Here is a 22,396-nt window from a genome sequence, read left to right as displayed (position 1 = left end):
AAGTAAGAATTCAATTAATGCATGACCCCAGGAAAGTGATGGGACTTTCAGTGCTACTGTGAGTTTAGGAATCTGGTTCTGTATTAAAGTGATACTTTTGTATCTCAGTCACAATGTAATTGCTAGTCAAGAAGGTAAGCAGCAGATGTGGTAGGTTGGCATCAATTTTTGTAATACCTTTCTCTTGAAGTGTTTCCTTTAAGGTGTCTTAAGTCACTTCCATTCTTCAGGTGTGAGGGAGGCTTGTAGCAATATGCCTGCATGCCAGGTGTGATATGAGGAGCACACACTGGACCCGGTAGAAGTAGATGATGACTGCAGTGTGTCTTCTGTTCATCTCCCTGGAAATTGCCTCAATATGCTGCAGCTCCTTAAGCATTCTTAAGTGGTCCTTTAGATAGCTGTTTCACCTGTGTTTAAATAAAACCGGTTAAAATACTTACACATGCTATGTTTATTTTACTTTATTAAGGTTATATTTCTAATCAGAATAATTCAGTCACAAATCTCATCGGTCTTTTTAAGGCTTTGAGAAAAATTTTACCTTTAAAATCTGGTCTTTTCTGGTTGTTTTTTATTGCTGCCTTAATGATTGCTTAGGCTGAAGAATTGTTTTTCTCCATATCCAAGGCATATCATCCCGTAAAAACAGACAAGGAAAAACTGAAGTTCTTAGTGTCTTATCTCTGTATGAGAAGTTTCTTTTGCTTCCTTTCTGCAAGTTACCAAGCTTGCAAGTTATCAAGCTTCTTTCTGAAGTGGAAGGATCTGTCACCAGATTTGGTTATTAATGAGCAAGACTTTTTTTAATTTTGAATGCTGTAATTCTGTTTATGTTGTAGCCCTTTTAAGTCTTGTCATGTTTTTGTCCTCTGACTCCATTACATGAGTACAAAGGGTTTGCTGTGTTTTGCTTGTTCAACCTGTTTGTACAATGATTTTTTCCCCTCAGTGAGACACGTATTTGGAAGTGGCTTTGTAATGATAGTATACGTAACTCACTGCTTGTCCTGTTGATTGGTGTTGGTTTTTATTTCCCTTGTGCTCATTAATGTTTTGTCCTAAGTCTAGGCTTCTCAGGGTAGGGACTACAGTTTTGTTCATATGTGTGAAACTTGACTGAAAGGCATGGTCCACCCTACAGAATCATAATAGCTAACCAAAGGCTAGCTTTGGTTGGAAGTGACTTCTGGAGATCACTGGGCTCTGTCCAATGCCCAAAGCAAAGCCAATTTCATTGTTAGTGCACGTTGCCGTTAATTAGGGCTTGTTAGTTACATCAGCAGTAAAAAAAAAAAAATCAGTTGCTGAATTGCTCTGTAAAGCAATTGACTCTTCTGATGCTGGTAGACCTTTTCATTGAGCTAGGCAATGGTTAGAATAGAGATGCCTAGATTTGAAGGAGATGACTGTTAAAGCAATTTGAGGAGGAACATTTCCTTTTTCCCCATTTCTACATATACATGCCAAATGACTATGGAAAAATCTATTCTATGCTTGCTGATAAAACAAACAAACAAACAAAAAAAACAACAATAAAAGCCTGAGGGCCCATTCTGTCAGCTGTTACCTTCTAACTTCTGAATATTCAGTATTCTGTTTTGTAGGATGTGTGTAGCAGTAGTTCCTGCAGATGGATTCATTTTTTTTCCTTCCCTTCTCTTAGTTCATTGACAAGTATTAATCTCAGGCAGTTTTAGTCAAACAGCTATAGAATATAGTATGTCTCAGTTCTTAGAACTGCTCCTATAACAGAAGCCCATGGTTATTGACCTAAAATAGCACTGAACTTGGTTAAGGCCAGGAAACAGACATTAAAACAGATGTTAGTGATAGTAAGGTAATAAATATCAAACTGAATTTTAAACAGCAGTAAGCTAAAGCAATAATTTATTCATGTTTGAGCAAGCAGATAGTCTATAGAATGGTTTGTATAGTGTGAAAAATCAAATGATCACACCAGAACTAGAGCTTCTTTATGTAGAACACACAGGTAGTATGTTCTTCAGTAAATTCTGTAATGATTTTTCCACTAGGTTTAATAACAAAATTACAATTTTCTTGTAGGATGGAAGAGCCGCGTCTGCTGTTGTAGTTTGTTCTTTTCTATGTTTCTGTCGTCTCTTCACTACTGCTGAGGCTGCGGTTTATATGTTCAGTATAAAACGATGTCCTCCTGGCATTTGGCCTTCTCATAAAAGGTATGGTATCAGTCTGTTTGTAGGGTACTATTGAAGCAAATATTTGTGCAATTGTGAATATGCTACTATTTTTACAGGGTCCTTTTTAGGATAAATTATTTCAACAGTGTCTGTGTTAAAACAGCAAAATACTTGGAAAAACAAGTGTATTGTAAGTAGATAAAGTGGTTCTGTGAGTCGTTTGTGAGACCTTAATTACTCATGATGTTATCACAACTGAATCAAATATGATATGTAGTGAAGCAGTGTTAGGAATGAAAACAAGGGTATGCAGTGCTTTTGAATGTTGTCTTTACTACAAAATCCTCTTCCACATGTAGAAGACATATTCCATGTGCACTAGTTTACTACGTGGCAAATTTTACTGTGTCAGACCAAAGCAAGTTCTGTTGGAAAGAGTAATAATTTCTTGTTCAGATAAAAATGCCTTCTGTTTTTTAAAGGAGTGCATGCAGATGACTTTGAAATATTTGTCAGAATGTATGAAACTAGTTATTTGAATTAATTTTATAGATCTTGTAACAATTAAGTCTCCAGAGTGAGTGACAGTGGTATTAAATGTTTTTCCTACAAAAAAAAAAAAAGGATTAAATTCAGAAAGGTGAGAAGTAAGGATTAGTGAAGAGTAACTGACAGGTTATGAAGTTGTACAGATTTATTCTGGGTATATTTAATGGGTGCTGTACAGGGTAGGTCATCAAAAAGGGTAAACTTGAAGGTAGCCTGATGTGTAAAGTGCTGTTAGGAAGCTTTAAGTTACTAGCTTCAGAACTGCTGTAACTTTAATCCATTTCGTGTGAAATATCAGTAAGCAGTTCTCTTAGTGGGGTGTTGTGGCTGAGGCCTTTGGAAAGAGCGGCTAGCTTGTTTTACAAGTGAATAAATGTAAAGCTATGGACCTGAGGCAGGGGTTAGCATTGTCTGGAAGGTGAAACACAGGCACAGATGATTTCATATATGGTACTGTATTCAGTTCTCTGAACAGTATATTTTTCTGTTCTGGTGGAGCTATTAGATTTTCCTGCAGAAATTGTGTTGCTGTCCTTAGAAAGACCAGTTAAGTATCATAAGTATTTCCTCACTTTTCTATTTTGTTCTCCTTTTGTCAAATTCTATCAGATGGAAAAATTTGTTTCCCAGAAGTGCTGTTACATGTTTCCACTTCTATTACCATGTGTTATTGCTTGGTGGCTGGGTATTTACAAAAGTAACTTGTGTGCAGGTGTTTTTAGGATTTTGTTCCCTGACCTAATGAGTACCTTTTGGTTTTAACAGGTATATCGAATACATGTGTGACATGATGGCTGAAGAACCCATTATTCCTCACAGCAAGCCAATCCTTATTAAATCAATCATCATGACTCCAGTTCCTCTTTTCAGTAAGCAGCGTAATGGCTGCAGGCCTTTTTGTGAAGTATATGTTGGGGATGAAAGAGTAACCACTACCTCCCAGGAATATGACAAAATGAAGTAAGTGTCGGTTATGAAAACTGCACATTAAGTTTTTCTTTAGTAACTTAAATATGAAGTCTTTCCTATGAGGAGACAATATGATTTGGGGGCTGGCTGGGCAGAGAGCTGCTTAAATACGTGGAAAAGCTCCTCTATCCCATTTTAGTTAATCCTGAAAGGTAAATCATGGGGAAGAGACCAAGTGATTAAAAAGGAGTTTGAAGGTGTCTGCACAGAAAGAGTGGATCACAGTGGAGTGGTATATTGCACTGTGGGCTTTGGGAAACAAAGTTGAACAAGACCTTCATACCACATGGAGTAGTATGAAACTAGGAAGACTGATCTCTGCTGTACATGTAGTTGGGGTGGTGTACTAACACCACTAAAACTGAATTTCATGATGCAGTTGTGAAAAACAGTAAGGATCCACCAGCTGTGATAGCTGTAAGGAAAGCACTTAATTCTGGTAGCCCCAATGTAACTCTGGTGCCTGCTGATGTAATGCAATGCTGCAACTATAAATCATACTAGCAGTTCTATCTGGCAGTCACAAGTGGAGGTAAGGTAGGAGAGTCCAAGTCCTTCCAGATTTCTTATTAAACCCAAGTCCAGTAAAAAGTTGTTATGAAATTGGAGAGGGAGGAACAGATACAGCTAGGGTGTTAAAATATTTTCCTCTTCTTTTGGACCACTTTATCTAAGTGGGGATCCTAATGTATTGGTTAGCAGTATTGTGTAACAGTGCAGGCAAGGTTTCTCTTCACCTTTCTTTGGAATAGCTTTCATAATACCCTGTCTGTTGGCCACTGTTCTGATTGTGCTCTTGCATTTTTATAGCAGTTCCTAAGAAGCATATTCCTCCTATATTTGATTTGAGAGTTATGAGTCTAAATGTATCTGTAGCTCTGCTTTGGGCAACTTCTGCTTGTCAGCTACTTGCTTTTGTAAGAGCAATTTTTAAGTTTTAATCACTTAGAGTGCATTCCTTCATTCATAGTTAAGAATTTACGGTGGAATTTTATGGGTTGATATTGAAGGGCTTGGGGAAAGCAAACTAAGTGTAAGGAAATAATCTAGCTTCAGAAAAATATAGTGCAAATGTGGATATGCTTTTTCTTCAGGGAATTCAAAATTGAAGATGGTAAAGCAGTAATTCCATTAGGTATAACAGTTCAAGGAGATGTTCTCATTGTGATATATCATGCCCGGTCAACGCTTGGAGGCCGACTACAAGCCAAGGTAATAATTAATTTAACAACCTACATGAGTGGCTTGCTTCTAGATATAGTTTCTATTGTAATTGTATTTGGAATCTCATTAAGTACATGGGTTTATTTACTGTTCTGTGTTCAAATAAATGTTTGTGTTCATGTACTTGGGAATCCAGTTGCTTCAGGCCTGATACATGTGTCCATTTACTTCATGCTCTACATGAAGATGTTTTGGTAAGCATTTCTGGAAATTACTCCTATAGTAATAGTAACTATATTTGTGTGGAGGGCCTTTAGCTAATTTTTCAATGTGTTTAATCTCATCCATTAAGTTGCACAACAGGCCAGAACTTCTTAGTTCAGTATAAGTAAACCACAATGAACAGAAAAATGCCACTCAGTGCAAAAGTGGTATTCCAGGGACTGCCTGCACTAAACAGTCTTAAATAAAATAAATAAAAAAAATGCATATGGTGTTGTACATTGTTTCTAAGCAAGTTTGAGTGTTGTAGCCAATTTTCTTACTGGTCTTCTTTTCTCCCAGGGAGAATGCACATTTCATTTTTAATTTAAAAAAAAAAAAAGCAAACCCTAATGTATTGGAATCACAAGTTTGCCAAGTCTGTTTGTCTCCAAATTCCTATAAATGAATTTTGGGTCCCCCTCTTGTGGTGTGACCCAAATTAAACCCAGAGGTCTATGTAAATAAACCTGGAGGTCTATGTAAAAGATGGGATGACACAGAGCAAAATAACTTGCAGTATTGTGAAAATTGATCCAGAGGTTCTTCAGACAGTACTGCAGATTCCAGACGTTTGAATATGTATTTTTGCTGCATACATATCTGCTATTATTGAAGTAGATGTTCTCCCTACGTTTTTTACTTTGCATAGAAAGTTGAGTATGAAATTGTATGTTGCAGAGATCCAAGACTGAGAAAGAATGCGTTCTCCTTGTGCAATCTCAGTGTCAGTTTCACTGACTGTAAGGTTAACACCTGGTTTCTCCGGTATTTATCCATTAACCGAGAAAGATTAGAATTTTCTCATCTGTCTGCTGTAACACATGGTATATCAACAGTGTATGTGATGATACTGGTTTGGTGCTTTAATGAAACAATATTCAATGTGTTCTTAGTTCTACATGCTGTAAATTGCTCCCTGAAGCTCTCTGCAGAACTCTACTGAGATCAGCCATTGCATTTCAATTTTGCTGTTGAGTGCCTAGAGCTGTGTGTTGTGAATGTCTTCCACTTGTTTACAGTTGATTTGAGAGAGCATTTAGTTTATCTTCTAGGAAATGGCTTGCATAACAAGGGATTAAGAAAACTTATCTGATAGGGTGTTCAGGTTTTCGTAGGTAGTTCAGGATAGGGCTGGGTGGATCAGAGAAACTGCCTCTTAATTCCTTTCCTGGTGCTTGTTGCTAAGCTGCCTTGACCAGAAGTTCTTAGCGATCAGTGGTGGGCAGAACTTTTGAAGTCAAATTTAACATGGGGAGTGAGATCTCTGCTCAGGTAAGTGTCAAGTGGTCCACCTACTGGGAAAAATTTTTGCATCTTTGTGTCGTCGTGATTCTCATCTGGCAGGATTTGTAACTTCATGCCTGTGACAATAGCAAAGTGTAAATGAAATTTTGGCTTTAAGAGGTGTTAGGGGAATCTTGAAATCAGATGCACATAACAATAGGAAAATGTGGAAGATGTTGGAAAACATGGATACCGAATTTGTGTATACAGAGGGAATTTCAGGCAAAGCTGATTTTTGTATCTTTTTGTATGCCACAAAGTGTTTAGTGGAGGGAAGTTTACAAGATAACTCAAGCACATCAGGAACAAAGCAGTTGTTTTCAAGATATGCTCAAAGCTGTACTGTTAAGATGTATTTAAAGAGGTTATGCACTAGAACTGGGTTATACAAAGCTTATAGACTTTGCAGTGCAGCATTCGGACACAATGGCCAGAAAAGAAAGACCAAGGAGGTCTTACTCTCTCTGATGGGTAAGAAGGGAGAACTGGTAACCACAGACGTGGAGAAGGCTGAGGTACTTGGCAAGTTGTTTTCCTCAGTCTTCACTGACAGTCAGTCAGGCTTCCTATGTCTCTTGTTTCCCTGAACCTGTAGATAGAGGCTGGGGGAGCAAAGTCCCTCCCACTGTAAGCAAAGAGCAGGTTGGAGACCCCCTGATGAAACTGGACAGGTACAGGTCTGTGGGGCCCGGTGCCATGCATCCCAGGGTCCTGAGGGAACTGGCTGGTGGAGCTGCCAAGCCTCCCTCCATCGTATTTGGAAAGTCCTGGCAGTCAGGTGAAGTCCCTGGTGACTGGAAAAAGGGAAACATCACTCCCATTTTTAACAAGGGTAGAAAGGATCACCTGGGGGAACTACAGATGAGTGAGCCTGGCAAGACAGTGATTTGTGTGCCTGGTAAGATCATGGAAAAGATTTTCCTGGAAGCAATGTCAAGGCACATGCAGGACAAGGAGGTGATCCAAGACAGCCAGCATGGCTTCACCATGCCTTTGAGAAGAACTCATTGAGAGCAGCCCTGTGGAGGAGGACTTGGGGGTTCTGGTGGGTGAAAAGCTCAACGTGAGCCAGCAGTGCGTGCTTGCAGCCCAGAAGGCCAAGTGCGTCCTGGGCTGCACCAACAGAGTTGTGACCAGCAGGCTGACAAGGGAGGTGATTTTACGCCTCGTCTCTGCCCTCTTGAGGCCCCACCTGGAGTGCTGCATCCAGGTCTGGGACCTCCAGCACAAGAAGTACATGGACCTGTTAGAGTGGGTCTGGAGGAGGGACACAAGGATGATCAGAGGGCTGAAGCACCTCTCCTTTGAAGAAGGGCTGAGGGAGTTGGGGTTGTTCAGCCTGGAGAAGGGAAGGCTCTGGGAGACCTCACTACAGCCTTGCAGTACTTAAAGGGGTTTTACAAAAAAGAGGGAGAACAACTTTTTACTTGGGCAGATAGTGACAGGACAAGGCAGAACTAAACTAAAGGAGGGTATATTTAGATTAGATGTTAGGAGGAAATTCTGTATTCTGAGGGTGGTGAGGCACTGGCACAGGTTGCCCAGAGAAGCTGTGGATGCCCCATCCCTGGAGCTGTTCAAGGTCAGGTTGGATGAGGCCCTGGGCAGCCTGATCCAGTTGGTGGCATCCCCACCCACGGCACAGGGGTTGGAACTAGATGATCTTTAATGTCCCTTCCAACCTGAGCCATTCTATGATTATAAGAAAAGCTGTCAGAATTGTCTTATTAGACTATGTTTGTATCACTTGCATTATAAGGACAGGCATGAATATTCTACATGTGCTGTAATTAAAGCCAGGGAGCAAATATACTGTGGGTTTATCAGTTTGCTGTATTTTGGATTTGTGTAAGATGAGGAGCTATGTGGATCTTTTATGGTAGCATTTTTCTTGATTCTTGTTTGCTGATCAAGCAGGGGGAAGTAGCTTTTCTGTCAGTGGAAGAAACCGTGGGGGGTAAGTTGAATGGTTATAATAATTTGGAAAAACAGCCTTCAATATGTTACTTTTACAGCTGTACTGAATGGACTCCTATGATGGGTTCCTATTTCTAGATAGCTCCTATTTCTAGATTAGCATATTGCATGATGAGTTTTTCTGAATATGTTATGCTGAGAAGTGTAACAAAGGTCATGGCATTTAAGCCTTTACAACAGGGTCTGGAAATATTTGACAGACTTTAATAGTATGAGGTTAGTACTGAGAGTACTATCTGGTCCAAGGGCTTTTGCTTTCTTTCTGTTAATGCTAGGTTTGTCTACGTTCTGTCTTAGTCTGTATTTAATACACTCTAGGTAAAGTATGCAAGGTGGGAAAAATGAACACTTCAATACTGAAAATACTTTGCTTTATATTAAAGGCAGAACACGGCGCATACATCTTATGCGTATTTATGCAGTTTCCCTGTGTTTCTTGTTTCCAACAGATGGCTTCTATGAAGATGTTTCAGATTCAGTTCCACACAGGTTTTGTGCCCCGAAATGCCACCACAGTGAAATTTGCTAAGTATGTTGACACCTTTTTGTAGGGAATTTGAAGGAATTTTCTTTCAAACTGTTTAAGTTGCCAAACTAACAGATGAGGAAAGGCTTTCTTCAATAAATTCTCAATAAATTGAATAAATGCAATAAATATTTTGCTTACCTAAGTACTACCTGTTGAAGATCTATGAAAAATGTAAACAAGTACAGCATACTTTAAGCCGTATACTTTAGTGCCTTGAAGTTCTGTCATGAGCTAGTATAATTTAATCTAGTTAGCCCATAGTCTTAAGAATTTACTTGCATACACTTTTGCAGGTATGATCTTGATGCCTGTGACATTCAAGAGAAGTATCCTGATTTATTTCAAGTCAATCTGGAAGTGGAGGTGGAGCCCAGAGACAGACCTAGCTGTGAGCAGCCACCATGGGATAACATGAATATAAAGGGACTGAATCCCAAGATTCTTTTCTCTACCCGAGAGGAACAACAAGAGATTTTATCAAAATTCGGTAATGAATTTCTTGTACTAGAGAACCTGGTGAAGTTTCTAATAATTTAGCAGTTGAGGATGTATTCTGATTAGTTTCTGATACTCCTTTTAGTGAAGAAAAATTTTAAAGGTGTTTTTTGTAAATATAATTTCAAAAAATTTGCATTGTATGAAGGAGTATAAATTATCCTCCAATTATATAACAGTTATAATTATCCTTATCTGACATCCACTGCTGTTACACTTGCTTGTTTTAAAGTTATGAATATGCTATTTGCAGGGATTTTAGTAAATGGAATGTCAACAGTCAGGATTTTTAGACAAAATTTCTTGAAAGAACTGTCTTTGACTAAATTGGCATCATTATAATTTGATTTAATTATTTCAGCTTTCGTTGCAAATAGTCCTACCTAAAAACGTTATCAATGTTTTCATCGTATATATAACCAATTAATTTAGTAACTAATGTTCAGTTTCTCAACTGTTCCTCATGTCATCCATCAGATATTTAACTCTTTAAATATTGCATGTGTGCTTCATCTGTAGATGTCTATTAATTCCATTTAATGCTGTTCAGTATCTTCTTCTGATATCAGTAATTACAGTTTTGACATTTTCATTAAGGCTTTCAAGCCTTGACCATGTTTCCCCTATAAAAAGCTTGTGATTTTGGTACCATACATAAGATCTTACTCTCTACTTCTAATACTGTATGTTCTAATTCCATTTCTCTTGATAGTTATTAGTTGCTGCTGTCCTATATTCCTGCAGAATATGTTCTGCACATACCACGATTTAGGTCATTTTTTGTTTAACTTAAGACTTTTACTATCAATATAAACTATTGTTGAACACTTCTCTCAGCTCACTGAAGTTAAGGTGTTTTGCTGATAATGAGAATCTGTAGAAATTACTCTTGACCTTTCTAATTCTAAACTTCCATTTCAAGTCACTTTCTTTTTCTTATTCATAGAAGGTTTCAAATACCATTGAAAATATTTTTTTAAAACTTGAAAGAAGGGAAGAGTGTTTGCTTTCTTCTGTATTATGAACTTGTTTTATAAAGCTTGCCCTATTAAGACTGAATTTACGATATTACATTAAGCATGATGTTTCATGTATGTTTTCTGAAACATACAGAAACTATTTTTTCACCATCTGTTACAACTGAGTTTGTGGCAGGAGGGGAGAAAGTGCTCTACCAGACTTGATGTTTAGATTTAGACAAATAGCTTTCTCCCAAGCATTCATCCTATTCTTTTCAAGCAGTGGATGAATACTCATTGACATAGGGAATTCTTGTCTTGTCTTGAGGAAATCTGTTTTTCTGGGAGATGGCGTTACTCTAGGTAATTCAGCCCAAATCAGTTTTTTAATGCAAGAGTCATTTAACGTCTGATCTCAGTCAAATAAGCGTTGTAAGGAGAAGTTGGTAGCAACACAGTGTATTACTTAACATCTTTGAGATGCTTGTTAACAATTCTATATTATTCTCTAGCTTTATACTCTTTTTTTTTCTATATCTGTACTTGCTCTTTTTTGAGGTTCTGTTCCTTATATAAGTTATTGCAGATGTTGTTCATAGCTCTTGCCTGTTTTAGGGGATAGGTGGTACAAGTGAGCTGTTGAGCACATGTAGCTAAAAAAATCTAATTTTAAAAAATGTAAATAGGATACTTGAGTGTTTTGTTGTGAGTCTGATGTATTAATGATGCAGTTTAAAATAGGGTCTTATGAGCCTTTGCAGTTGAAGCAGGCTTAGTAATGACAACTTCAAACCTGGGAGATTTTGCATTTGTGGAATAATACTTCAGGACAGTTGTCTCACTATAGCAGTCAAGTACCAGCTGCTATGACCAAGATTGAGTTTTAGAAGCTTCTCTCTAAGGGTTCTGGCTTATAAATTATAAATCTATCTTCTTTTAGGCAAACCAGAGCTGCCTAGACAGCCAGGTTCAACAGCACAATATGAAGCGGAAGCATCCCAACTGGAGCAGTCTTCAGAAAGTGTCCCAGCTGAGACAGAATCCTCACATAGCAGTGGTACTGATGCAAGTAACTTCTTTCATTCTCTGGATTGGAAAGGTATTTTTTCTCTGAAGTATCTATTTCTGTTTTCTTGTATACCTTCCAATGAGCACTATAGTTCTTTCTTATACCCCCTTATTCAGTGAAATTCACTATGTTGTCAGGCCATGAGCAAAAGCTATTTAAAGAGTGAACTCTGCATGTTAACATGTTAGCAAGTGTTAATCGAATTTCATTTCGTTAAATACTAATGTGTTTTTTGTATTGCTCATAACTTACAATGAAAAGTGCAGTTCAGCATTTAACAGTTTTAAACTTAAAGGTCTTCAGGGGAGTATTTATATTCTGACAACCCCACTTAGGCCTGGCTGAGAAACAGAAGAAACATAGACTAGCCAGTGGGGTCTAGATCAGCATGTATGGACTGAAAAAATGTAACTTTATAGTGCATGTGTAAGTCCTATTTCTGAACTCTGCTCTGTTGGCAAACATTGCAGTAACTGATGCTGCTGCCATTGATTGTTGTTGTAGAGTTGAGCAACAGTTACTGAATAATTTTCTAAGACATAAGTGGTATGATGTCCTGAGTTGAGATTGTCTAAGTCAGTGCCATTTTGAAAGCATGTGTAATTCTTTTTTGAAAGCATGTGTAATACTCTTTTAGAGTAGCAAGTATGGTAGAGTTATTTCTCATTTTTATGAGCATGCATCATAGTTTTCTTATTCTAATGCTTTGTAGCTGGAGAACTCCTCTGTTAACTTGTTTAATCTGAACTAGTAGAATGTTAGATGCCCCTTTGCCTGCCCTGTGCAAGGAGGTGGTACCCAACAGTTTTCATTTCCATCACCTCTTCAGCGAGCTTTGTTTAAGGAATGCAGAAATCATATGAAATCAATAAGCCTGACATTTTTGTTGGCAGAATTCTGTTAATCTGTTGCTGTTACATTTTGTTGTTTTTTTTTAAGAAGGAAAAAGTCCAGAAAGTGGAGTAGACAATAATTCATCCAAAAATGATCATGCTCAACTATCTAATGAGAGAGAAGAAAGTGATCCTTCAGATGAGGAATTCCCTGCATTTCCAGGTGAAGAAGGGGCAGTAACTGTTGTTGAGAGGGACCCTGGTGCTCAGGAAGGAGAGTTGCCTTTTGCAGCCAGTTTTGAAGATCCATCTGCGTTGTTACAAAACCCTCTCAATGAAGAGAATGTAGATTTACTGGGACTGAACTCTGATATTTCACCAGAACAGGAACAACCTATTTCAGAAACAAGCTCTTCAACAAGTAATGCAGACTTGTTGAACAATCTGTTTGTGGGTAGTGCATCACAGATCCCAGAAGAGTCCACTGGAGATCTTCTTGGACAAGGAACATCTTTCTTTCTCAGCAGTCAGTCTCAGTGTTCATCTGCTACTAAGATATCTTCAGCATCAGGTATGTAAAGTTAATCTCAGTACTCTTCAGCTGGCCACCAGGTAAAAACTCTTAACTCTGTTGTGGTTGGAACACAACTAACGTGTTTGATACGTACGCTGAAGACATGTTGGTCTATGGCAAGAATCTGAATAGAAAGGTATTTTTAATGCATGAAGCAGACAAATTGATGTACATTACTGTGTGTTTTATGTTGCCAATATCCTATTAGCTTTAAACCATGTAAACAGAAAAGTATCAGGTTTTGAGTTGAAAGCAAATTTACCATTCTTAAAGAATCCATAACTTTCCAATGCAGATGTTACATGATCTAGATCCTTTTCTAGATCCATATGTAAATAGCTTTTCTTGCGTAGGCTGAGAATTGTAGTAATTGTTTGCATTCATTCACTTTATGTAGAGCAATTACACTAGATGTAGTGTATAGCTGTGCTGCGTAGGTCAAAAGGCTGTGTGTTATTTTTTGAGTACTAATCAGATAAGACTGATAGGCAACTGGAAATCCTGTAGATTACTGTTGAAAACAGTATGATAATGCTACTGCTAAAAGCTTACGCTGCTTTTACTGATATTGATGTCAAGTTTATATCTGAAAGGAGCATGTTAACTCTATCTAGTTTGTATTAAAACAATGTTTTAATGGAGAGGTCTTTCCAGTGCATTGTTATCACTTCAGCATGTGACTAAACTTCTGGTAATAGTAACGTTTTGTCGGAATGTGCAGTAAGAGTTTTAGGAATATTAGTCAATCAGGGTAACTATTACAAGCTTTAGCTTATTTGCACAAAGGTAAAATGTGTTTTTAGGGCTTTTAGGTGACTTCAAATATTTCTTCTGAAGTAATTCACTCTTGAACCGTGTTACTATGGTCAATGACAAATCACTTAATTTACCTGTATGAACATAGGCAGAAGTCTATGAAAAGCTTTTTTTATATCAACTCCAAAAAATGTGAGCAGTGGTAATTTATATATATCATTCTACCTTTGAATAGTATTACACAAGTGAGAATATACAGCCACTTGAGTTTTACCTTGCACATCAAACTTGTACCTGAGGTTTTGTGCATGTGCTGTGCTGCAATAAGATAGTTTGCACACGAGAACTCAACATTTGTTTTTTGAACTGTTACTGAGTCCTGAGAAATGTGATCACCTCAGGAAGCATTAGAGCACCATGGGAAGATTATTCCTCTTCAGCTTCTGAGTGAATCTGGCAGGAGTCCCTGGGCTCCTAAGAATTTTGACCCTAGAGGGCAGCAGTAACAGGAAGATCTCGAGCCATGATTCACCCAACTGTCACATGTTATCCTATGCTATATATAAATACTCTTCCAATTAGTTTTTTCTTTACTGCGATCACTAAAGACCTGTTGAAAGTCTTGCTTCCTTTTGGCTTTTATTCTTGAGTTGACGCACTTTCTACCCTAGAGTCAGCAATGCCTTCAAGTCAAAGCGGTAGTATGAATGCTTTTCTTGACTGTTTCAGTAGTTTAATAGTCTACTTTGTTTAAATTCTTTAGAGGCTTGGCATTATAGATCACTTTTTAACAAATGTAATTTTTTTGTTCATATGCAACTGATCACTCAAATTTAAGGTATGTCTTGCACGGAGGAAAGTAACAATATGATTGAATATATGCAGCTTTGCTAAGGATTCATGTTTGAGGACGTAGCTGTTTTTACTGTGTATGGCTGAGACACTTTCTATACCAACATGAAAGTACCAGCCTCTAGAGGCAAAGACAGAATGGTGACTATTTGCCACAAAAACTCAGAGGTGCTTAATTTGCCGACATAAACTCTGCTTTTGTCTTTGTCCCTGGAGTAGTAATGTTTTGTACTTTTTTTCTAAATTTGTCATAATTTTATTTTCTGCTTCTTTTTTAGCTGATCCGTTCGACCCGTTCACAATGTCATCAAGTTCTGAGAATCTGTCCCTACCTAGTGCAGACTTCTTTAGAGGCATGCTGAATCCAACTGCAACATCTACTCCTAATACATTTATTCCCACAAATAATTCAGTTCTGTCTTCCAGTTCAGATTTCTTGAATTTAGGTAAGTGCACTTCTAGTGTTCTGTTTCTCAGCAGTTTCTGCTGCTTTGTGTATTTTGTCTTTTTGCTTAAGTCAGGGTGGATTAGTGTCTTAATAGATCCACTTGTTGTGACTGTTTTAATTAGCTCTCTGTTCTGGGGACACAGATACACATGTACCAAGTTGCAAGGATTTCCTATATAATGTGATTCTAATATTTATTTCTAGCATTGCTAAACTTTTAAGAGCTGAGTTTTCCTCTGAGAGCTCTTAAAAATGATGGTACACAAACACTTCTAAACATTCTGTCTAGATGACAATACTATTTTGAGTGTATTCAGGTATTAGTTTTTCTGAAAGCTTTTGAAAAGGAGTGAGTGGTTCAAGGAAATCAGTGTACAGCCAGATCTTAAAATGCAGTCGGAGGCTAGCTTGGACCTTCTTGACCTGATAATATACTTACGGAATACATTATGTAATACTCTAATCCTATTTGCTTCATTTGATTTCTGAGTGTTCTTGGTGAAGCCTATTCCTCGTGCATTTATTCTAAAATCTATTTACCATTAAACAAAATTTTGTAGTATGTTGGGTCTTCCCTTAGCTCCATCTTGAGCATGTTATGTCTTAAGTGTTACTAAATGGATTTTTTAAGCATGCTCATTCTTTAAAGAAACATAGTTTTACAAAAATGGGGTGGCAGAGCCGAATGTGTTGCTTTTTAAATTTGATTTTCAAAGAAAAGGGGCGTGTACATGGTCTTGCTGTTTGTGCTGTTAGCCAATACTCAAATTCACAAAAGTAGAATTTGTAGAGCTAACTTCTTATCCATCACTTAAAAGCAAGAGGGTGGGAACATCATGCAAACCTAAAGATTATAGACCTGGACAGGCATTCTTAGAAAGATGGCAGCATTTGTGAAGGGGGTGTACATGGTTAAAATTCGATATTGAAACTCAGTATTTCAAATAAAAACAGAAAACTTGACCCCTATATGTCTACCAATGGTTGTACTTTGAAAACATATTACTGTCCCTTCTCAGAGGGCAGTGATTTATAAAATTTCTTCACTGTCTAGGATTTATTTCCCTTCATTTGCAAGAAAGTGCCCTGAGACTGAGAGTTAACTTTGGCTGATTACCAGATACCCAGAATGGTGCTCTTGCTCTCTCTCCTCAGGGGGACAGTAGGAGAAAAGACGAAAAATCTCATGGGTTGAATTATAAAGACAAAGGTCACGTAGCAATTACTGTTGCAGGCAAAACAGATTTGACTTGGGAATGATTAATTGAATGTATTGTTAATTTAAAAAAACAAACAGTAGGATAGTGAGAAACTAGTGAAAGAAACCTTCCCACCACCCCACTTTCCTCAACTTCATTCCTTCATTCCCAACTCTTCAGCATCCTTCTCCCCACCCTGGCACATGAGGATGGGGAATAGGGACTGTGGTCCATTCTCTCTACTATAGCTCCTTCTTCCTCAGGCTGTTCACCTGCATGGGGTCCTTCCTATGGGATACAGTCCTTCATGAACTGCTCCAGCATAGGTCCTTCCCATGCGCTGCAGTTCTTTACAAGTTGCTCTGCCCTGGGTCCTTTCCATCTGGTACAGTCCTTCAGGAATAGACTACTCCAGCATGTTCCTCATGGGTGGCAGCTTCCCCCCCGCCTCCCCAGTCATCTGCTTCTACACGGGCTCCTCTCCATGTGTTGCAGCTCCTGCCAGAAGTCTGCTCCTGTGTGGGCTCTCCACAGGCTGGGGAGCTTCCTTCAGGTTATGCCCACCCGTTCTGGCATGGGGTCCTCCATGGGCTGTAGATATCTGCTCTGACGTAGTCCTCTAAGTGCTGCAGTGGGACAACTTGCATCACCAACTTGTCAGGGCACAGCTGTGTCCTGCAGCGGGTCTGCTGAAGCTGGCTGTGTGCGGCACAGGGCAGCCACTAGCCTCTTCTCATGCAGGCCAACCCTGGTGCCGAAACCTTGCCATGTAAAACCCAATACTGAGACTAAAACTCTGTGCTGTCAAGAATGCCCGGATAGCGTAGTACTCAGATGCTGCATTTACCATAACCTTAATGAATTTATAGTTAAGAGCAGTGGTATCCTGTTCCTCACCCCTGAATCCAAAAGTGTTTTCTTTGCAGAGCTTGAGTACAGTTTTTAGCTGTCCCTCCTGCTGGACAGAGTAGGTCTAGTTGACTCTGCTTCTGATTGATGCAGTCTTATTAGCTCCAGAGAAATCATATTAAAAAAAAAAAATAATGCAGTTATTTGCTTGGCTTAAATAAGGGCTTTCTCCTTGAGGTAAAAGGCTAGCAAACTAAGTACCCTCTCTACCATAAATTTAGGTGTTATATTGCAGTTGTGATCACTTCTGCCAGGATGAACCAGTCGCTGTATTACCTGCAATATTTATGTTCCTTCCTACAGAGAAAGCAACAGCTGTATATTCTAGTTGTGTAGATGCCACTCATGCCACTTTTTATGGTACTATTATTGTCACAGTTGCATGAGGTTACCAAACACCTTTTTTTTTTTTTACTGCTTAATAAAAGGTTTGAGCAACACTGATCCGTGAAGCATAGTCTCTACCATAATCTGCCTCACTTCAGAGGCTGTTTTGAATGGGTCAATTAGCCAGGGTCAAGTAGAACAAGCTCCTCAGAACAGTGTCCTTCCTGATTTTTACCTCCAAGATTGCTGACTCCACAACCAGCCCGGGCAACCTATGGCAGTGTTTGACTACTCTTACAGGAAAAAAATAATTCTTCTGTTTAAGTGGAATTCCTGTTTTTCAGTTTGTGCTCACTGCCTCCTGTCCTTACAGTGGACAGTGCTGAGAAGAGTCTGGCTCTGTCATCTTTATTTCTTCCTTTAAGTATTTATACACTTCAAGAAGGTCTTTCTTCCCTAATCCTTTTCTCCTAGTTAAGCAATGCCAGCACACTCATCCTTTCCTCATGTGACAGGTGCTCCAATCCCTACATGACAGAACCCTTTTTTTGTACAAAATTGAAGTTGAAAAAATACACAAATGAGAATTTCTGCTGTTTAAACATCTACCTGCAACCTCAAGGAGATCATCAGTATGTTCAGCTATCTGTAACATTTGAGCAAGTGTGGAAGAAAAAGATATTTTTATATATCTGACTTCTGTGCTTTATGTTTTTGCTTTGTTTTTTGACTTTGGTGATAACGTACCCTGGTAAATGCAGTAGCCTGTCTACTATTTTGAAGTATTTTCTAGAAGTTTCTGTCAACATATGCTAAATATACTTCAAATGTACCTATCGTCTCTTCAGACTACAGTTATGCATTTCCCAATATTTATCAGTTTCTGAAACTGTTGCTATGCAAGATATAAAAACCGTGGAAGTGGAGAAACTGGGTTAACATTTCATGTTTCTCTAAGTTTACCTTTTGAATGACAGCTCTTCTGTGTGTTTAGCTGAAATGAAGTATGTATTTGAGGCTTTAACAGTATCACAGATTTCTAGGTTGGAAGAGACCTCAAGATCATCGAGTCCAACCTTCAACCTAACACTAAGTACTCCACTAAACCATATCGCTAAGCTCTACATCTAAACGTCTTTTAAAGACCTCCAGGGATGGTGGTTCCATCCAGTCTCAAGTATCAATTTTAACAAGAAAATGAGGAATATTAATAGTTCTAATGCTTTTAATATGAAGGAGTGCATATGACCGAGAAGACATGCTAACAAGCAGTTAGAGAATTGCAGAGGAGAGCATTCTCAAAAATGACAGATTTGGAAAAATTGTGTGGAGAGAGCAGAAGAAAGTGCAAACATCAGGTCATTAAAGTGAGGAACAATTTAAAACTCATTAAAAATAAATTGGTAATGTCAGTGCTCATTTAAATCAAGCTGCAGTGACAAGATATGGTGAATCTATTTTTGGAGTAGTAGTGAGTGTTTGAATTAAATTCTAAAACAATGGATAGGCTTTCTTTTGGTAGTAAACAATTACTAACCTCTATAGATACGAAGAGGAATGCTGTTCAGTGAACACTAATTCAAGCACTAAAATTTTAGGCTTATTTCTCAACTGTGCTTGAAACTTAATGGAGTTTTAAAATATAAGCTTAATTTATAGAAGGCATATCTTTTAAAGAACGTATGGTCTGTTAAGGCATTCTGGCCCGTAATACAAAAAAATTTAGATTGGTTCTACTAAAACTGTTTTGGAAGGAAATCTAATTTTCTGTGAAAATCTTCAGTTGTTTGAGAGAGAAGCTAGGACATGGGATTAACGTTTACTTAAGAACAGATCACCTGCTCTTAAGTTTAAGTGGCCACACTTACAAAATTTTCAGTAGATGAAAGAGTGTGTATTCTTCCTTAGTAGATATATGTTTAGTGAGCATTTCTGAGAATACAGTTGGTTTGTTTGGGTATGGAAGCAGGTCATCTTTAATGGAAGTCTGGGCAGGAATGTATTTCCCTGTGTGAGAATGTACTGATCTGATCAAAAAATAGCAGAAGGCATGGAATGTGATCAAAAGAAAGCTGAATGACCAGTGTAGTTTTCTTCTGAGGAGAAGCTGTTTTGTGTGGTGATGGTGTTCTTGGTCGGGCTCTAAATGAGCTTGAAAAACTTGCATCATAATAAAACAGCCTTTTGGTTCACAAGAAATCCCGTTGTTCTCTGTGATTAAAGGATTTCTTCTGTAGATGAGAAGTTACATAAAGAAAGCTTAATGTGTAGTTATTTCCTTCATCGTGGTTTTATCCCAGGAAAATTTAATTCAATAAGTGGTTGTAAACTTTCTCATCTCCATGTGGAAAACATATAACTGCAGAGATCATAAGCCAAAATTTTTCTAGCTTAAATATCAATACTAATTATTAATTTCAGGCCCAATTAACATTTTGGGAATGGCATATAGTATGTAAAATTTCTGAACTGATGAATAGGCACTTAGGTTCTCCTGTAACCAGTAGCATTGCTATATAGCAGATAGCTGGGGTTCTGAGCACCGAGAGGCAAATACATTGTTTTTCCCTTAGTTTTAGAGGCAGAAAGATGAGATTTAAATCCGGAGAGACGGTTGAAAACTTTACTTTCCCTTCAGTAGGCTTCAGCAGCTGTTTGGTGCCTTTTGCACCGATGTCTTCCTTTGCATGCAGCAGGGAACTGCTGTAATACAGGCTCTTGGTAGATTTTTTTTTTTTTTTTTTCAGAATATCTGATGTCTTCTCTTTCCAACTGTATGGTCCAAGAGCTATTTTTAGTAGAATCAGAGAGTGGATTGAAGTGGTGGAAGTGATGTTTAACTTCAAATTATTTCCTCATAAAATAGCTTGTGTGGTTTTGTATCAACATTGAGCACGTAAAGTCGAAAAGCTGATAGAAATAAAAAAAGCTGTACTGTAGTAGTCAAAATAACCCTGTTCAGATAATGGTTAATGGGTTAATGTTCTGAATTGTAGGTATTTGAATTGTCTTAGAGCACCACTAAACATACTAGCTGCGCTGAAAAAGCACCTCTTGGTGTAGCGCTGACTGTTGGCACAGTAGTGAAGAAATAGTTGAATTCAAAAGGTGTGCTGCCTTACTGTGGGTATTTACCAGCTGTGCTTGGGAAGGGGATGCTCAGAGTTGAAGCACAGCATCCTTCAGGCACTCCTTACTTTGGACCTCTCTTTCTGAGGATGGCCTACCTAATGTACTGTGTGTGAGTGGGAAAGGGGAGAATCACTTCTAAGGCTCAGGGTGACAAATGTGTGTTGGAGGGGTCACTTTCTAAAAATTAGTGGTAGCATGTTTGCATACTTTCAAATGCAAATGCTTCATTGTCCATTTTCAGTTGGTGTGGTGGTTTTGCTTTGCACACAGAAAAGTGCCTTTAATCTATGACCTAATGTGCCTTTAATGTAGACCTAATGACTCGATCTTTTTGCAGAGAAGATCGCTTTAGCTTTATCCTGCTCATTAATTAAACACATTAATTACGATATTGGCTATAAAAGGGATCGTAAGTTTGTCGAGAGCTCACTTTTTCCTGTGAAGCCTGGTGTAAGGAAATCTACAGGTTGAAGTAACCTGGCTCCACCTGTGTAGCATGCAGACTGATAAGGAGCACCATTTCACAGAATACTACTGCTTTCTGATTACCTGCTGCATTGGCAGGAACAGGAGCATGCTCTGAAGCCATCCATTAGATATTTCTTCTGCCTATGAGACCTAAGCTCTTAAAGTCATAGTGTTACCCTTGGACGAAATTCTCTGAAGTATGTGGGATGTTTGAAATACAAATGAAAGAATTTGGTGGGAAAACCCTTCTGAGTCCCATTTAAGAGCACATTACTACTATGGAGATACCTAAGCAACCCATGTAGTTGGCCAGCTGACAGTGTGGTAAAGCTCCAGCAGTACTGGCAAAATACTTGTTATTGTGGTAGTTTTCTTAAAAGAATAATCATGGATTTTTTTCTTTTGTAGGGAACCCGGGACTAGAGGCACCTAAAATGTCATCTTCTACAAGCTACCCAGATCTCTTAGGTGGATGGGATTCTTGGGTGGATTCTTCTGGGCCTGTCTATGCACCATCAGCACAAATAAAGTCTGCTTTTGAAGGTATGATGAAATAAGTCTTCCATTAGAGGGGATAAGAAATACTCCAGACTTGGTCAATTTAGTCACCTGAAACTGCTGAACATGTCTGCCTGCCTTTTGCTTTGTTGCTTAAAGGACTCTATGCTCTTGTGCTTAAAGGGCCTCTTTAAGGCACTTGAGTAGTTTTTCAGAATAAGTTCAATGTATAGGAAATAAGTAGTGTCAGTTGCCTATAGTAATGGTGATTCTTGTTCTGGTAAAAGATGTCATCTAGCAGAATACTAAGGAGGTTTACCTGAGGTGTTGAGGAAATCGCATTTCTATTCATTTTCTCAGTTTCTAAATAAACCAAGTACATGATGTGTTTTCATATTAAACAGGTCAAGTTCTTACCACAGGAAGCCAGTCCAGTGTGTCTTCAGGTCCGTCCTTCAGCCCATCCAAGTCTCAGAACGTTGACCCTTTTGCTGATCTTGCCAATCTTGCATCTGGTCTTCCAGGTAAGGCCTTACTTTCATGAGTCTGAACTTAATGCTTCTCTGGATCCTGATTTGCTTATTGTTCCAGTAAGTGTAAATGATAGCTTATGTAGAGTTTTCTTTTAAATGGTAACAACCAGCTTCAGGCAGCTGCTGTGAGCAGATGTGTAACAAGAAACGATCGTACCTTTATAGAGATTGTGTGAAATATACAGAATTATGTTTCAGAAGGTAACTTCAGCTGTGATTTAGAAATGTTTTTCACACTTCATACTTGAGACTTCTAGCTGAGAAGGTGAGAGAAACTATTTCTCTGCTCCAGTAACTGATCATGGGGTTTCTTATATATTTTTGCTTGATACAGTGCTGTGAAAGATATAAAATGGGAAGCCAAATTAAATTCTTGATTAGGCCCAAAATAAAGGGCTTTATACTTTTTTACTGAACTGTCAGTTCAGTACTTTTCTTAGAATTAA

The 22,396-nt window shown here is 38.3% G+C and overlaps 1 protein-coding gene across 2 annotated transcripts in view; it reads left to right on the top strand.

Moving 5' to 3' along the window:
• Window positions 1-22,396, top strand: part of GAK (cyclin G associated kinase) — a 78,335-nt gene that overhangs the window by 42,900 nt on the left and 13,039 nt on the right. Inside the window, exons 15-24 of one of the 2 annotated variants that reach the window (XM_066987876.1) lie at window positions 2,068-2,201; window positions 3,477-3,671; window positions 4,775-4,892; window positions 8,819-8,898; window positions 9,192-9,385; window positions 11,293-11,451; window positions 12,364-12,825; window positions 14,715-14,882; window positions 21,328-21,462; window positions 21,822-21,941. In XM_066987876.1, coding sequence (XP_066843977.1) covers window positions 2,068-2,201; window positions 3,477-3,671; window positions 4,775-4,892; window positions 8,819-8,898; window positions 9,192-9,385; window positions 11,293-11,451; window positions 12,364-12,825; window positions 14,715-14,882; window positions 21,328-21,462; window positions 21,822-21,941 — 1,765 coding nt within the window. Of the gene's footprint in view, window positions 1-2,067; window positions 2,202-3,476; window positions 3,672-4,774; window positions 4,893-8,818; window positions 8,899-9,191; window positions 9,386-11,292; window positions 11,452-12,360; window positions 12,826-14,714; window positions 14,883-21,327; window positions 21,463-21,821; window positions 21,942-22,396 lie in introns of both variants that reach the window. The other variant, XM_066987875.1, reaches the window with a different exon arrangement.

Source organism: Anser cygnoides, chromosome Z, assembly GCF_040182565.1.
Source record: "Anser cygnoides isolate HZ-2024a breed goose chromosome Z, Taihu_goose_T2T_genome, whole genome shotgun sequence".
Lineage (NCBI taxonomy): Eukaryota > Metazoa > Chordata > Aves > Anseriformes > Anatidae > Anser > Anser cygnoides.
Note: the sequence above shows the minus strand (reverse complement) of the source record. Positions and strands in the feature narration are given on the sequence as shown.